This window comes from Dendrobates tinctorius, unplaced genomic scaffold (genome assembly GCF_039654945.1).
Source record: "Dendrobates tinctorius isolate UK_male_01 unplaced genomic scaffold, ASM3965494v1 ptg000154l, whole genome shotgun sequence".
NCBI lineage: Eukaryota > Metazoa > Chordata > Amphibia > Anura > Dendrobatidae > Dendrobates > Dendrobates tinctorius.
The window spans coordinates 4,218,755-4,231,666 of NW_027361821.1; the positions used below are offsets into that span (position 1 = coordinate 4,218,755).

General features: G+C 48.8%; 1 protein-coding gene across 2 annotated transcripts in view; it reads left to right on the forward strand.

Moving 5' to 3' along the window:
* CUL4B (cullin 4B) overlaps window positions 1–12,912 on the forward strand; it is a 111,004-nt gene that overhangs the window by 73,912 nt on the left and 24,180 nt on the right. For both annotated transcript variants that reach the window (XM_073547584.1, XM_073547583.1), the window contains one exon: window positions 11,704–11,817. In XM_073547584.1, coding sequence (XP_073403685.1) covers window positions 11,704–11,817 — 114 coding nt within the window. The remainder of the gene's footprint in view (window positions 1–11,703; window positions 11,818–12,912) is intronic.

The window sequence follows — 12,912 nt, forward strand, 5'->3', positions numbered from 1 at the left end:
CCTCCAAGCCTCGCAGACCTCCTCCAAGGCGTCAGTTTCGTCCCTTTCGTACTTTCCGCCGTTTCAATACGGCGGAAAACCCTTCCAACCAGCAAAGGCCACAGGCACGTCAGGAAAGAAAGAAGGTTTCCTTCAGGCCCACTCCGTCCTGGCGGTCCCACTCTTCCCAGGGAAGACCGTCCAGATCTACATCTGGACGGTCTACGTCCGCATGACTACCATCGGTCTCCCGTGGGTCCCTTCCAATTGGGAGGTCGACTTCTCTTCTTCAGCGACGTCTGGCTCGCCTCAGTAGAGGACGCTTGGGTCAGAGAGGTTGTATCAACAGGATACAAAATAGAGTTCATTTCTCTTCCACGGGATCGTTTCTTACAATCCCGTCCGCCGAGGGATCCGGCCTTGGTCCCGGGGTTCGGTTCGGCCATCGCCTCTCTTCTCAGTTCCGGGGTGATTGTTCCCGTTCCCGAATCGGAACGCTTCACAGGGTTTTATTCAAACCTGTTTGTGGTGCCGAAAAAGGACGGGACAGTTCGACCCATCTTGGATCTCAAGTTACTCAACAAGAGAGTTCGCCTTCGCCACTTCCGGATGGAGTCAGTTCGCTCGGTAATTGCTTCCATGGAGGAGCAGGAATTCATGGGTTCCATAGACATCCAAGATGCCTATCTACATGTGCCCATATTTCCCGGACATCAGAAGTTCCTGCGGTTTGCGATTCTTCACGAACATTACCAGTTCGTCGCGCTTCCTTTCGGGCTCGCCACCGCTCCCAGAGTCTTCACGAAGATTATGGCGGCGTTGATGGCCTTGTTGAGGATCAGAGGTCTCGTTCTTTTTCCGTACCTCGACGATATCCTGATCAAGGCCCCCTCCTTTCAACAGGCCCGCCTAAGTGTGGCGATCGTTCTAGACACCCTGTCCAGTTTTGGGTGGATCGTCAACTGGGAAAAGTCCTGTCTGGTCCCTACTCAACGCCTTGTGTTTCTGGGCCTTCTGTTTGACACTCGTCGGTCAAGGGTATTTCTCCCACAAGACAAGATTCTTTCCCTGCAGCAGGGCGTGCGATCATTACAGATCACACGATTTCCATCCCTCAGGACAGCCATGAGGGTCCTGGGGAAGATGGTGGCGGTGATAGAGGCAGCCATTTTGTCCAGGTGGAACAGGTCGGCTCTGTCTCTGGATCGTCCGGTTCGCCTTTCCTGCCGGATCAGGCGGTCTCTCAACTGGTGGTTGACGTCTCCCCTCATTCTCTTGGGGTGGTCTTTTCTTCCCGTTCACTGGCAGATTGTCACTACGGACGCCAGCCTCTTCGGCTGGGGTGCAGTGTTCTGCAATCACACTGTTCAGGGTCGATGGTCGACTCAGGAATCAGCTCTGCAGATCAATGTCCTAGAGATACGGGCGATCCATCTAGCTCTCGTCCACTGGGAAAGGCGCCTCAAGGGCCTGCCTGTCGGGATTCAGACAGACAATGCCACAGCGGTGGCGTATATCAACCTCCAAGGGGGGACACGGAGTGTCTCAGCCCTGGCGGAAGTGTCCAGAATTCTTCAATGGGCAGAGACCTTTGTTCCAACGATTTCCGCGGTTCACATTCCCGGCGTGGACAACTGGGCCGCCGATTTCCTCAGCCGCGAGGGTCTCGCGGCAGGGGAATCATCCCTACATCCGGAGGTGTTTCATCTGCTCTGCCGTCGGTGGGGAACCCCGGATGTAGACCTCATGGCATCTCGCCTCAACAGGAAAGTCCCACAATTCGTGTCCAGGTCTCGGGACCCTCTGGCAGTGGGCGCCGACGCTCTGGCCGTCCCTTGGTCACAGTTCGTGCTCCCCTACCTGTTCCCTCCTCTGCCTCTTCTTCCCAAGTTGTTGAAGAAAATCAAAGCAGAGGGGATTCCAGTCATCCTCATCGCCCCGAATTGGCCCAGAAGTCTTGATTCGCAGACATTGTCAACCTTCTCGCGGACACCCCCTGGAAGCTTCCCGACGGGCAGATCTGCTGTCTCAAGGCCCGATTTGCCACCCCAATTCTCGGTCGCTCAATTTAACGGCGTGGCTGTTGAGACCGAGGTTTTGAGACGGGCAGGATTCTCTGATCGGGTAATTCATACCATGATCCGCGCCAGAAAGCCGCCTTCTTCGAAGATCTATTACCGTACTTGGAAAGCCTATTTCTCCTGGTGTGAGGCCAATGACATCGCGCCCTTGGTTTTTTCGCTCCCTTCTATTCTGGCGTTTCTTCAGGCAGGGCTGGATGCGGGGCTTGCTCTCAGTTCCTTGAAGGGTCAAGTTTCGGCACTGTCCATTTTATTTCAGAAAACGCTGGCCTCCCGGCCCCAGGTCAAAACCTTCCTCCAGGGTGTGGCTCACACGGTTCCTCTGTACCGAGCTCCCGTGGATCCTTGGGATCTTAATTTGGTTCTTCAGGTTCTGCAGGGTCCTCCTTTTGAACCTCTCAGGGACGTTTCCCTTTCCCTCCTTTCTTGGAAAGTGGCCTTTCTGGTGGCCATTACCTCCATCCGGCGCGTGTCGGAATTAGCGGTACTTTCTTGCCGCTCTCCTTTTTTGGTCCTTCATCAGGACAAGGTAGTTCTGCGGCCTCCGCCCTCTTTTCTTCCGAAGGTGGTATCTTCGTTTCACCTCAATAAGGACATTGTTCTGCCATCCTTCTGCCCGAGCCCAGCTCACCCTCGGGAGCGGTCTTTGAACAAGCTGGACCTAGTCAGGGCATTGAGAGTCTATCTAGCCCGGACGACTTCCTTGAGGAAGTCAGACTCTCTGTTCATCACCCAGCCTCAAAGGCCACTATTGCGCGCTGGATCAGATCGGCAATTTTGGAGGCATACCGGGTCAAGCATCGAGTGGCCCCTCCAGGGATCAGAGCGCACTCTACCCGGGCGGTGGGTGCCTCCTGGGCGGTGCGCCACAGAGCTTCCGCGCTGCAGCTTTGCAAGGCTGCAACGTGGTCATCGGTTCACACCTTTGTGAAATTCTACAGGGTCCACACCTACGCTTCGGCGGACGCCAGCCTAGGTAGAAGGATTCTGCAGGCTGCGGTGGCGAGTCCACTGGCCTGATGGAAGTTTGTTTCCCACCCCAGGGACTGCTTTGGGACGTCCCATGGTCTCTGTGTCCCCCAATAAGGCGAACGAGAAAACAGGATTTTTTGGGTTGCTTACCGTAAAATCTGTTTCTCGGAGCCTTCATTGGGGGACACAGCACCGTCCCATGTTCTACAACTCCTGTTCTTATGTTTGTCGGTTTGTTACAGTTGAGTTGTTTGTTCTGTTTTCAATCTATTCTGTTACTTCTCCTACTGCTTTCTCACTAACTGAGGAACTTCCTGCCGGTCGGTGGGGTGTACACTGCGGAGGAGGAGCTAACCTTTTTTTGTGCATAGTGTCAGCCTCCTAGTGGCAGCAGCATACACCCATGGTCTCTGTGTCCCCCAATGAAGGCTCCGAGATACAGATTTTACGGTAAGCAACCCAAAAAATCCTGTTTTTCGGGCACGTGACATTTTTTGAAAACTTTTTATTCCGATTTTTGGGACGCAGAATGAACAAAAACCAGCATTTCAAGAATTTCTTTTGGGGGGTGCGTTTACACAGTTCCGCGTGCGGTAAAATTGATAAGGCGGTTTTATTCTTCGGGTCAGTACGGTTACAGCGATACCTCATTTATGTCATTTTTTTAATGTTTTGGTGCTTTTATGCAGTGAAAACTATTTTATATAAAAAATTATTTTTTCATCGCTTTATTGTGCGAGCTATAACTTTTTAATTTTTTCGCTGATGACGCTGAGTGGCGGTTCTTTTTTTTGTGGGACAAGATGACGTTTTCAGCGGTACCATGGTTATGTCCGTCTTTTTGATCGCGCGTTATTGCACTTTTTGTTCGGCGGTATGATAATAAAGCATTATTTTTTTTTATTTTTATTTTTTAAGGGGTTCGCTAAAGGGTTTACTAATGGGACAGTTTTATAGGGTGGGCCGTTACGGATGCGGCAATACTAAATATGTGTACTTCTGTTTTTTATTTCCAAAAAATGAATTTATTAGAGAATTTTTTTTATATTAATTTATTTAGCGATTTTTTTTTTTTTCTTTTTTTTTTTTCTTTCCCCCTTGACTGCACCACGGAGAGAGAGGGATCCGCCCTCAGGGACAGGAAACCTACAGATGTAAAAGGCTGTACCTCTCTCCCACATCAGTTGGTTTCCTGTCCCTGACTGGGAACCTACAAGCACGTACCTGACAAGTCATCGCAGGATTCCGGGGACCGATCCAGTCTGGTGATAGGCAGCGGGGCTCCCTGCCTCGGCTGGGTCGAGGCCTTGAACAGGCTTCCCCCCCCTCCCCCCGAAGCACCACCACCGGGGTCGGCGGGCCTTGAGGGTGAGTGGGGAGAGGCAGTGAAGAAGCCAGGAGAAGTCTGCCGATCCCAAAAAGGGGAGGCGGCGGCCACCGGGAGCCGCGAGGCGGGTCGGCCTCTGCAGAGCAGGGGAGGCGGCGGCCACCGGCACCGCGAGTACAGGCATGCCGGGAGGGCGCAGGACGCCGGTAGGATGGGCGCGCGCTATTACAGCTCCCTTTAAAAAAAAAAAAAAAAAAAAAAAAGGAGGCGCGGTGCACCGCTGGGTAATCTCACGGTGCGAAGGCGCGGGGCTTCCGGCGGGGCGTGGGACTTCCGGCGGGGCGCAGGGATCCCTGGGAAGGGGGCGGCAAATTTAAAAGAAGGAAATAAGGTTTAAAAAGCCACGCTGAAGGAGAAGGAAGCTGTCACCATGAGTGGGAAACCGCAGATGGAGAAGGAGACACGGCGGCGGTCCCCGAAGCAGGGACCACAGCAAACGCACCAGCACCTATAGCGCCAACACGACTCTTCCCAGCAGCGCAGCAGCAGCGGTCATACGGGATCGCGGCACAGCCAGAAGTGGATTCAGCAGTGGAGATAATCCCTACGCCTGATACGGTATCGTTCGTTCCACAGGAGGGTGAGTGATCTCTGTGAATGCCCCTCGCTAATTTGCTATTAACTTTTCTTTTTCAGGGGCGTAAATGCACCACCAAATCTAAACACATGGTATGTGCTCTATGCACGGAGGAGCTACCCCCTACGTGGGAGAAAAAGCTCTGTGCGGCTTGCATAGAGCAGACAATACAGGAGGAATCCCCAAGGTTTGCTTTAGACCTCAAAACATTAATAAAAACCCATGTCGAAAGACTCCCTTAAGGGCGCCAGAACCTCAAAGAAACACTGGTCCCAGGCATAGATCCCAGAGTCGAGCGTCAGTGAGTCGGGAGTGAACTATCCGACTCAAGTGATTCATCATCCTCCCAGTCCTCTTCATCATCCTCAGAAGGGGGATGCAGCTGCTTTCCCATTGAGGAGGCGGATGCCCTGGTAAAAGCTGTGAGGACTATGGGACTGGTAGACGAACGCCCTAAGAAAACGGCCCAAGATATAATGTTCGGAGGGCTAGAGCAAAAAAAAAAACGGAGGGCATTCCCGATTGAGAAAATCCACTCCCTCATCAAGCGAGAGTGGAAAAAGCCGGACAAAAAAGTCCTCCTAACACCAAAGAGAAAATACCCCTTTGACGACCCGGCCTGCTCCTTATGGAGCAAAGCACATAAATTAGATGTAGCGGTTGCAAAAGCTTCTAAAACATTTGCCCTGCCCTTCGAAGACATAGGTACCCTGAAGGACCCAATGGATAAAAAAGCTGAAACTTTTTTTTAAAAAACGCTTGGGAAGCAGCAGGAGGGGGGCTAGAGCCAGCCATAGCAGCCACGTGTACCGCACGTGCCCTGATGGTCTGGCTGGACCATTTAGATTCTCAGATAAAGGGGAAAGTCCCGAGAGAAACAATACAGAGATCAGTTTCGGTAATGAAGGGAGCAGCAGCTTTTTTGGCGGATGCGTCGGTAGACTTAACCAGGCTGGCAGCCAGGACAGCGGCCTTCTCAAATGCCGCGAGACGCGCCTTATGGCTGAAATGCTGGCCAGGAGATTTGCAGACAAAAGCCAAATTGTGTGCAATCCCGTGCGAAGGAATCTTATTTGGCCCAACGCTGGACGACATCTTAAACAAAGCAGGGTACAAGAAGAAATCCTTTCCCGGGTTCCCCAGCCAGTCATACAAACGGGCTTTTCGGAACAGAAGGTTTATGCGACGGAAGCCCCCAAAAGGGAACAAAGAAGGATGGGAGGATAGAAGGATCAAGAATAAAGGCTTTATGTTTAACAAACCCCCCGACAACAAGAAGCCACAATGAAGGTACTCCCCGGGTCGGGGGACGATTATCCTACTTTCTCCAGGCCTGGGAAAAAATATCCGCGAGTTCATGGATACTAAACATAATAAAGGTAGGTCTGAGGCTAACTTTCATTACCCTCCCAAACGATACTTTTGTGATAATGCCCCAAAGGACATCACACGAGCAGCTGGCTCTACAACAAGAAATAACAAATCTAAGAGAGAAAAACGTGTTACAAGAAGTCCCCTACCAAGACAGGGGCAAAGGCTTCTACTCCCCTCTCTTCCTTCGCAAGAAGCCAGACGGATCCTACAGGGCGATCATAAATCTAAAAAGGCTGAACAAAGTCCTAGAAATTCAGCACTTCAAAATGGAGACAATAAAATCTTGAATAAAAATGCTTCCCCATCTTGCTTCATGGCCATATTAGACTTAATAGACGCATATTACCATGTGCCTAATCACAGAGACCACAGGAAATATCTCAGGGTGGCGGTGACAATCCAGGGGGAGATAAAACATCAGTTCAGAGCCCTCCCCTTCGGGCTAGCCATTTCTCTAAGGGTTTTTACAAAGGTAATGGCCCACATAAGAGAGCAAAACATTCTGATAGTCCCATACCTGGACGATCTCTTAATAATAGGGGTCACCTTTCACCACTGCAAACAACAATTGGACATGGTCATGAGGTCTCTACTGAGTCTAGGGTGGGTGCTGAACTTGCCCAAGTACAGACTCGTACCAAGTCAGGTGCAGGAGTACTTGGGGATAACACTGGACTCAATTGAACAGAAATGTTATCTTCCGCAGGCCAAGGTTCAAAAAATGACACACATGGCGTCACAAATGATAGCTTCCCCAAACACTACCCTGAGAAAAGCAATCTCACTATTTGGGGTCAATGACAGCCTGCATGCCAGCAGTTCAGTGGGCACAGAGCCATACTTGAGACTTACAGTGGGAAATATTAGACGCAGATGCTTCCCTACACGGGAATTTAGACATGCAGTTAAACATCTCACCAGAGACAATACATTCCTTAACGTGGTGGACAGTTCCAGCCAACCTAGCCAAGGGGGTTCCTTGGGCATTGCCTGCGACAAAGATCTTAACTACGGACGCAAGCCCCTGGGGGTGGGGTGCACATCTAGGCAACCAGGTGGCACAAGGGCCCTGGATCCAGGGCAGAGTCCGCGTCCTCAAATATGAAGGAGCTGCTGGCAGTAAAACTAGCTCTCATTCATTTTCTAAATTCACTTATTTCCCATCACACAAGGGTCTTCTCAGACAACCAGGTAGTGGTAGCATATCTAAACCACCAGGGAGGGCACCAGATCTCGACCACTGATGGAGGTAACAAAGTCCATCTTCCACCTGGCAGAGAACAATCTAGAATTCCTGACAGCCTTTCACATAAAAGGTTCAGAAAATCGAACGGCGGACTTTTTAAGCAGGACACGTCTAAAACAGGGGGAGTGGGAACTAAGCCAGTTAGTCTTCAACCAGATCGTGAAACTCTGGGGCCGGCCAGAAATACTTATTTGCGAACAGTCAGGACCAGAAGTTGGAAACCTGCTCAATCAATCCCCGGGGGGGTCCAGTAGCTCTAGACGCTTTCACGATACCCTGGGATTATCATCTGGCCTACGCTTTCCCCCCAATATCTCTCTTCCCCTTAGTACTGAGGAAAATATGAGGGGACAAGGCGACGGTAGTGGTAATAGCGCCGTTCTGGCCACGGAGTAGAATGTCCGTAACGGATCCCTGGGTTCTACCAGAAACTCCAGACCTGCTGTCCCAGGGACCAGTGTATCACCCCCACATAAACTTACACATGACAGCTTGGCTTTTGAGAGGGAGCTCCTAAGTAACAAGGGCTTCTCGTCAAACTTGGTAACCATGCTACTACAAAACAGAAAGCCAGTAACCACTAAAGCATATGGCAAAGTGTGGGAAAAATTCATGTCCGTGTCAGACTCCAACCCAACGGGCGAAATCCCTATAGACAAGTTTCTGGAAATCCTACAGAGGGGATTGGAAAAGGGGTTAGCTACCAGCACCTTAAAAGTACAGGTGGCGGCCTTGGGAGCTTTGTATAACCATGACCTAGCCAAAAATACATGGGTTATGAGATTCATTAGAGCCTCAAGTAGATCCAGGCTGGGATCTAAACCTAGTGCTAAACGCACTAACCAAATCTCCCTTCGAACCCCTAGCGGAGGCTCCCTTAAAAATATTGTCCCTTAAGACCTCCCTCCTCGTAGCCTTACCTTCTGCCCGCCGCATTAGTGATATACAAGCTTTGTCTGCCCACTCACCCGTCGCGCAAGTTCGGGATGATGGGGTAATTCTTAGAACCGACCCAGCATATCTCCCCAAGGTGTCTTCACAGTTTCATAGGACCCAGGAAATCTCCCTACCCTCCTTCTGTCCCAAAAACAAAACAGAAGAGGTATTACACACTTTAGATGTAAAAAGATGCCTGGTCCAATATTTCACAACCACGAGGGAGTTAAGGAAGGATAGGGCTCTGTTTGTCTGTTTTCAGGGTCCTCGGAAGGGTCAAAATGCATCGAAGACCACACTGGCGAGGTGGATAAGAGGCCATCACCGTATCCTACGCCTCTTGCGGGGCGGCCATCCCGGAGGACGTAAGGGCCCACTCAACCAGGGCAGTGGCATCATCCTGGGCGGAGCAAGCCAGCGCTTCAATAGACCAGATATGTAGAGCGGCCACTTGGTCTTCCCCCTCTACATTTTTCAAACATTACCATCTAGACTTAACCTCTTCAGATCACACCTTTGGGAAAAGGGTTCTGGAGGCGGAGGTCCCTCCCTAGATGTACGATCTTTGTAATTCTCTCCGTGGTGCCGTCATGGGGAAAAGAGAAAATCGTAGTTACTTACCGATAACGGTATTTCTGATCCCATGACGGCACCCTTATTTTTAATAAATTATTTTACTTTTTTTTTTTTTTTTTTAAACTTTATTACACTGTCCCGGGGGGACATCACTGTCATGTGACAGATCGCTGATCTGACACATCACAGATCGCTGTGACAGATCAGCGATCTGACACAGGCACTGCAGAAGGCTTCCTCATGCCTGCGCTTTGCAGGCAGTGAGGAAGCCGGCTCCCTGCAGGTCCCCGCCATATTGGATCCGGGGACCTGCAGGGAAGTAGGCCCCCGCAGCAGTGCTGCACATCGCGCTGCTGCGGGGGTCGTAGGGAAGCACGGAGGGAGTCCCCTCCCTGCTGATGCTTCCCTAAACCCCCGGTACACTGCGATCGTGTTTGATCGTAGTGTGCCAGAGGTTAACATGCCGGGGGCGGTCCGTGACCGTCCCTGACACACAGTGCCGGGTGTCAGCTGTGATAATCAGCTGACACCCAGCCGCGATCAGCGGCGCTCCTCCCTGGAGCGCCGCTGATCGCTAAGACTTACTATCCCGTCCATGGGACCCGAGCCCCTATGCCCATGGATGGGATAGTAGGTCAGATGTCAAGAAAGGGTTAAGGCAGATGGCAACTTTGCGACGTAGTCAAGGGCTGTAGTTTAACCATTTAAATACCACTGTCAGTCTCCAACAGTGGCACTTAAACATTTAAAACAATCAAAACTATGTACATAACCAAAAAAATAGTGTCAATTAAAACATCCATTGAGGACGCCAAAAAACAAGCCCTTGCACAGCTCCATCGACTGAACGTTAAAGTTACAGGTCTCAGACAAATTATTTTTTTATTTATATTTTTTACAATTTTTTGGAAGAAAAAATTCCACTACTGCAACAATAAAATAGACAAGTTTTGTTTTGTCACAATCATATTGCTATGCCATTTTTTCTGCACAATGAATTCTGTAAAAACAAAATCCCAAAAAGTGTGTAGAATCTGCTGAGGTTTAGGCTGCCAATTAATAATTAAAAATAGCTGCTGGAACTATAAATGGGGATGTATTACAAATGGGGATTTACAATAACATACAGAAACTTAACAAAGGGATAATGGTGCAGGAAAGGGTAGTGTATGAAGGGTATGTTGCCTTCATATACTGATGGCAGTAACTGGTCTGCGCTACTGTGCGCTTTATGCCAAGAAGAATGACGTGGCACTAATAGGGTCCATAAAGAGAATGTTAAAACCACACGATCCAGCATAGCCCTACACTGACCACCTGTAACACCTCTACAGAATAGTACCATCCAACCAGGTCACTGTAACCTCCACAGTCATGCACATCGCTGCTGATGGCACTCCTGTAGGTCCAAAATGGATGGTTTAAGGGTCATCTACAAAAGTGGTCATCATCCGAGGTCATCTTCCTGTGGATGGAGTCCCCTGCACTTTGGAAAAGTATTGATGGCAAGGGTCCATGACCAGCTATTCTGTGCACCAGTGTGTCCTTTAATGAACAATGAAGGCTATGGTTTATATAGCTAAGAATTAATGACAAGTTAATCATTCCTCGTGTCATGACCTCTATGCAGACCATATCATTCATGTTCTAGTCTTGGTTATTTTTTTTATTTTTTTTTTTTTAATTTTGGATTAATCCAGAGGTCAGTGATGAAATTGTATCACTGCACATGGATTTTTTTTTTTTTTTTTTTTTTTTTTTACATTTCTTAGAACATTATATGGTAACATGAATGTTGTCATTCATAGCTACAACTTATTTTTGTGGAACAAAGCAAGCCCTCATGCCTCTGTTGATGGAAATGTAAAAAGTTTTATGTATGGCTCATGGAACAAACTAAAAAAAACGAAGATGCAAAGATGAAACACTCCCTTGGTTATGAGTAGAATCGCAGTGTCTCTGCACCCCAAAAAAAAGCATTAAACCATTGCTGCTCCAAAAAATAACAAATGGCAGATTGCTATGTTTTGGCCAGGACATCACCTGCAGGGAGACGTACAACCTAAAAAATGTGGTATTGCCTAAGTTTATGTTCACATGCAACGTTTTGTTTTTTTCCTTTGGAAAATTGCAGGGATCTGCTACAAACAGTGGCAATTCATTGTAATGTTCATTTCGATGATCTTCCGAAAAAAAGGAATTACAGGTCAAACGGCGCAAAGGGAGTTCTTTTTGCTAGTATTGTAAAATGCTGCAGTTTTTACACCCTTGTAAAAAGACTTTGGGGGTGGCAACAGAGTGAACAAGCCCTGGCAGATTTTTTTTTTTTCTTAGGAGGCAACAGTTTTGCAAGCTTCCAGTGAGGTGAGTTTTCCATCACTTTAGGGTTTGGCATTCCTTTACAATTCTAGAACAAAGTAAGGTTTTTCTGACCATTAAAGCGGGCACGCGGCCCACCCTGGACTTGGCCCCCTTCCATCTGAATAGCTGCTCATGCTTGTATACTGTTGCTTCTTACAGCCTGGAGACTCTTGTGAAATGTACATTGATATATATATATATTTTTTTACTTTAGATGGTGAAATTACAGGAAATATTCAAGACCTTTTACCTTGGGAAGCACAGTGGTAGGAAGTTACAGTGGCAGTCCACATTAGGACAGTGTGTGTTAAAGGCAGAATTCAATGAGGTAAGCATCCACGCTTTGGAGGCTCTGTGGTGATCAGGGCTTTTTATATTCCTCTATTTGCCAAACTGCAGAAAATAAATCATTTATTCTTTTTAGGCTAATGTTTTGGGAGGAACGACTGAGAGTATGGGTTCCCAAGGATGAAAATGGGTAGTTGGATAACTATCTTGCCAAATATGTTGCCATTGAAATCTATTACTGCAGCCTGTTCCCCAGACATTTTGGGTTGGAGGACTCATCTTGTTGTGTAATAGTTTGAGACCCGCTGCTTTCAAGTGTGGCAATCGCTGTCCAGTCATTGCCTTTATATTTAACTCCTTCCTGACGGATGACATAATAGGACGTCCTACGTTGGGCTGCAGAGCTGAACCCACACCCTGCTTCTGCCTGTAACAGCAGTAGCCAGAGCTTACGCTAATCACTACAGTTTAACCATTTAAATGCTGCTGTGAAATGTGCACTGATTTCCATTGCTCCCATAAGTTCTTGCACTTTTGACCGTAGAAGCGCTGCCTTGTATCTTCTCTTAGTGACACAGACAGTGCTCCAATATTCAAGAGTGTGGAGGATTTGGGGATCTCATACAGCATGGCAGGGTTACAGAACCTGGAGGTTTGGACCCACCACCTGCTAAAGAGTTGGGTCTTTTTTAGGTGGTGTCCCAGACTGAAGACCAATGTGTTGCATAGGTCAGCAGTGTGAGATCAGCAGGTTGTTCACAAGCTCCACCTCCACAATCACGACAGGTGCAGCAGCCGGATGTAAGCGATGTATTGGGAGGGACACATGAGCCCCATCAATTGCTTAGTGGCTGCTGCAAAGTTCTGTTTGTTTTTTTTAATAAATAGTGATGAGCAAATGTGCTCGGATAAGGTGTTGTTCAAGCACGCTCGTGTGTCTTCGGCATCCTCGAAAAATGTTTCTCCCTGCACCTGCATGTCTCCCAGCTGTTCAGCAGTCACAACACAGGCAGGGACTGCCTAACAAACAGAGAATCCCTGCATGTGTTGCCTGTCGAACAGCTGCGTGGCATGCAGTCGTGGCGACTCTGAACATATTATTCGAGCATGCCACAAGCACCCGAGCATGCCTGGA